General features: G+C 26.7%; 1 protein-coding gene across 1 annotated transcript; it reads left to right on the forward strand.

Moving 5' to 3' along the window:
* Nucleotides 1–1425: 1425 nt before the first annotated feature.
* On the forward strand, nucleotides 1426–4086 carry LOC112692193 (actin-like protein 6B). Its single transcript, XM_025566780.1, has 5 exons — nucleotides 1426–1651; nucleotides 1734–2125; nucleotides 2181–2432; nucleotides 3620–3799; nucleotides 3871–4086. The coding sequence occupies exons 1-5, from the start codon at nucleotides 1426–1428 to the stop codon at nucleotides 4084–4086; spliced, it is 1266 nt and encodes a 421-aa protein (XP_025422565.1).
* The last annotated feature ends 869 nt before the right edge of the window (nucleotides 4087–4955 follow it).

Consider the following 4955-nt stretch of genomic DNA (forward strand, 5'->3'; position numbering starts at 1 on the left):
GTAACACCTTTTTTAATACTTATACTATTTTATATCACATTATTTATATACCATTTATATAAGCATCACATAATATTCATATAATCATTTATACAACATATTTGTTAATATATACTTACCTATACTAATATATATCACATTATTAGATTATGCGGAGTATTGGGTTTACTACATCGGATTGTGTCCGGATTCTATTTTTATTACGATTTATGAAATTTTGTCGATCTTCATATTATCGTCGATCTTATATTTAACGTCTTCTGTGATACAGAACAGATAATAATTATCAATTTTTTATTCATTATATGTTTTTTGTTTATTTTATTAAACGTTTTGTATTGTCATTTGTCCATGTGCTTTTTTTGTACGTTTATAAAATAAGTATTTACTATTTAGTATATGGTTTATTGTATATAGTTAATATTTGCAAATTTATAATACCTAATTTAATAAATATTTTTATTATTTTTCATTATGGGTACATATGTTACGGTCAAGCATTTACTGAGTATCAACTTTTCAAGTTTACTTCTTGAGAAAAAAATTGAAATAAAAAAAAAAAAAGGTAGGCCAATGCCAAATTTAAGTATAATACAAATTAAAAAAAAAAACAAAGTCTAGAGAATTTAAAAGAAGTTTTAATAAAGATGTTTATTTAAAACATGATTGGTTATGTGATTGTTCTAAAACGAACCGTCTGTTTTTTTGTCCTAGTAGGTATACTTTTTTGTCGTACTTCTAGTGATAAAAATTGGCCACAGAACGGTAAATAATTTGGCTCATTTGAACGCTAAAATTAGTACACATGTAAAATCAAAAATTGAGGGAAATATTTGTGTCCCACGTTCGATGAACTTCACGACCCGCCACTGAATAGAATAGTTACGAAATCAATCAACACCCAAATCAAAATTCAAATTCGATCAAAATTTTTATAATTTTTTTAATTTAAAAAATACATTTTATGTATCTACATTATATACTAATATTAATGTATACATAAAAATTGAACTAAAAACCATGTAAATGCATGTTATTTTGAAATGTTTGAAAGTACATTTTATATTACATTCGTTTGACATGTTACAGAATATACATTTTATTGATTTTGCCGATACGCACGTTCGGGGTGTTTCGGTGCTATGCGCATGCGTCGTGCGCACACGCACAAGCACGAACGCCCCTAATGCGCAAGTTTCATCTCCGTATCGACGTTTGTCTACGCTGTACAGCGCAGAACTCCGACTTCTCGTATTAACGACGCGGTGCCCGGGATCGTACGATTCGGTTTTGATTTTGTTTGAACGCTAGCTTTTTTAATTAAAACAAAAATAAAGAACAATTATCGTAACAGTTGTAATTAAACAATCGGCAATTAGTTATTCTACCGAAAACGTTGGAGATTTTAACACGTGCAACTCCACTATGTCAGTCCGCGGAGAAGGTGTATTGGTGTTTGACTTGGGATCGGTCTCGTTGCGTGTAGGCAGAGCCGTAGACAAGGATCCGATGGCAGAAATACCGTCCGTGGTGGGAGTGTCAATCAAAGGTACTGCTGCAAATTCCGATTCGGCCAAACCAAATGATAATCGCATCAATAAGAACATCAAATACTACATAGGCGAGAAGTCTTTGAGTGTTCCCCGCCCGGGTAAATCGTTGAATCTAGTAAAAACGTATTGTTTCACTTTTACAATTCGAATTAATGTTGTTGTTTTTTTTCTTCAATTCAGGCATGGAAGTGAAAAATTGTGTAAAAGACTGTATGATAGATGATTGGGATCTGTTCGAACAAATGTTGGACTACGCTTATTCGAATTGTTTGGCCGTTGAATCGCATTGTTACCCGGTGTTATTTACTGAATGGGTATTAAATACCAAGCCCAAAAGAGAGACACTCGTGGAGCTCATGTTTGAAAAATATAATTTGCCTGCTATTTATCTTTGTAACAGTGGTTCTTTAGCTACAATTGGTCTCAAATGCTCTACGGCTCTTGTTATTGATTGTGGGGCAACACATACTTCAGTCATACCTGTAAACAGTTGTTCGGTGGTATCTGATGCCATTAGCAAGTCTCCTGTTGGTGGAGATTTCATCAACATGGAGTGCAAACAGTATTTTAAAGTATGAAATCAACTTTTCAACATTTCATTTTTTAATTTCAATTTTCTATGTATAGGATAATAAAATTGAAGTGATTCCACGTTATATGATTGGACAAATACTAAAGGTTAAGCAAAAACAAAAACCAATATGGACAGTTAAAAAAAATATCCCAGAAGTAACTAACTCTTGGCACAATTATATGTGTAAATCAGTTATTCAGGAATTTCAACATTCAGTATTAGAAGTATATGATCGTCCATACACTGAAGTAGCAACTTCTTTAATGCCAACTCTTAATTACACGTTTACTACTGGCTACAGTCAAGTAATAATATAAAATAATACAAGTACCTATTTAAAATCATTCGTGTTTGAATTCAACATAATTTAATTAACAGAGTTTGATATTAGAATTAGAAATTTATTTGTTATTATGAATTGTTTAAACATTGTGATTTCAATAATTTTTAAATTTTAAGTGTTTTCTGGAATACATTTTTTTAGAAACATGTTCCATTATATTATTAATACAATTTCTTTGTGGAGTCAATATAGGTATAACAATATAGCTCCACATTAGAATAATATTTTAAATTTTTTTTTAATGAATAACAATGCAATATTGAACACTTTGAAGTTTCTATTATACGCTTATTATGGTGAAAATATTTTAATTATTATTTTGTAGCCAGATTGTTCTCAAATAGTGAACATAATATAATTAAAATATGATTTTTACCGTATTAATACGCCAAAGATTTTTTGAATAAGAATTAAAACTGATAAAAAAAATATTAAGAAAGAATATTATTGAAAATAACAATTAATTGCATATTATAAGAGATATAGTTTATTAATTTATGATTAACTTCCTTTTTTTAAAACAATTAAAAAATATAAATATTTAAAAAAAGCCTTTATAGGGAATTTGATTTACACTTAAATCAGTTTACCGACTTTTGAACATAAGCTATGTTATGAAATATTAAAAAACAAGTTAGAATAGGTACAATAAAACTTATAGTATGAAACTAGACAGACAATGTATTTTGTGTCGATATTTTGAACTTAATATGCTCTAAAAAATTAGTTTTATATTACTTGAAATTAATTATTATTAATTAATAACAATATTAAATTAATCGAATTTGATGTAAAGTATATTTTTTAATAAATTAACAATAATTTAATAATATGTAACTATTAATTAATCAAATAATGTATATTATTATGTGCTTCAAAATAGTGGAAGTAAGGGACAACGAATTAAAGTAACTGATGAAATTTATTTTTTATTTATTTTTATTCAGTATTATTTTTGAAATATTATATCATTTATACCACCCATATATTATATTTATTTATACTAATGAACTATGTATTCAATTGTTATATTATAATAACAAATATGTATAGAATATGATTTTTATTTACCGATGTACTAATAATTTAAATTATGTACAAGAATATTTATTATGAAAATGAACTAATGTAAATTTTAAATTATTTTAGAGATTTGGGCATGAACAGTTCAAAATTCCTGAAGTCTTATTTAATCCTAGTCCTAATATGGACAAGTCAATTTTAGGTTTAGCTGATATGGTTGTCTCTACTATTGGAAAGTGTGATGCGAATATAAAATCTGATTTATTCAATCATATTATTATAACTGGTGGAAATTCATTAATACGAGTAATTTTTTAAATTTATTTAATAGTTAAAAATTAAACATTAATTAAAATAAAATGTTGATGTTTCTATAGAGTTTCGTGGAAAGATTAGTTTACGATGTTACAGTTCGAGTACCCGATAAGACTAAAATGAGATTTATTGCACCTTATAATTTAACTAAAAGGCGTTTTGGTGCATGGTATGGTGGTAAATGTTTAGCTTCAACTCCATCTTTTCAACATTTGTGGCTTAATAAATGTGAATATACTGATAGAGGTAAAAGTATAATTCATGAGAAATGTGATTAAAAATTTAATAATGTTTATAATACTTTTTTTTTTAATTCTCTGTCTCCTGTATAATATTTATTATCATGATTACGATTATATAATTATAAAGTGTGCATTTCAAGTTGCTTTTATGGTATTAGGGAGATATTTGTATGGTATTTAGTCGATGTATGTGTCTCATTGCCGCTATACATATATTAGTATGTTGTATTCATATATGGATTATTATTAACTGTGTATAAATTTGCTTATTGATTTAACTTAAGATCATTTGTATTACTTTATTTATCTCTTCCTTCCAACAATTTTTTAACTGAGTTGTATTAATATTTGTATTAAGATACATACATAAAACCATTAATTTAATTTGCTAATTGTTAATTGTATTTTAATTTACTAAAATTTAAAAAATCCTCGCTAATAAGTATATTATAATAATTTGATATAAGACTTTCTTTAATTATTTATTGTATTTCTTTCTATACCTAATGTAAGTAACATGTCTATAGTATATTTTGTATTTTTATCCGTGTATTATTTTTTTTAATGTATTTTTATTTTAAGTTAAGAGTAGGGACGCCCGGAGAGGGCGGCCAATGGAGATTACGCCCCCTGAGATTTTTCATGTCAGTTACATTATTACAAATTTTTGCTTCTAATAAAAGGAGAGCGTCATTACTTTTTGAATAAAATAATTAAATATGATGAAAATTTGATAAAATTAAGTTGTTTTTTGCTTAAACTTTATTATGATTTTTCTTATACATATTTAAAATAACAGTGTAATTTTATATTAACTTCAATTGATTTAGATTTTTAGAACATTATTAATGATAGTGTTACAAAATATGAGTGCATGAAAGATGTAATGATAAATTTTCCCATAA

This window comes from Sipha flava, unplaced genomic scaffold (genome assembly GCF_003268045.1).
Source record: "Sipha flava isolate LNK unplaced genomic scaffold, YSA_version1 116_pilon_pilon, whole genome shotgun sequence".
In the NCBI taxonomy this organism is placed as follows: Eukaryota; Metazoa; Arthropoda; class Insecta; order Hemiptera; family Aphididae; genus Sipha; species Sipha flava.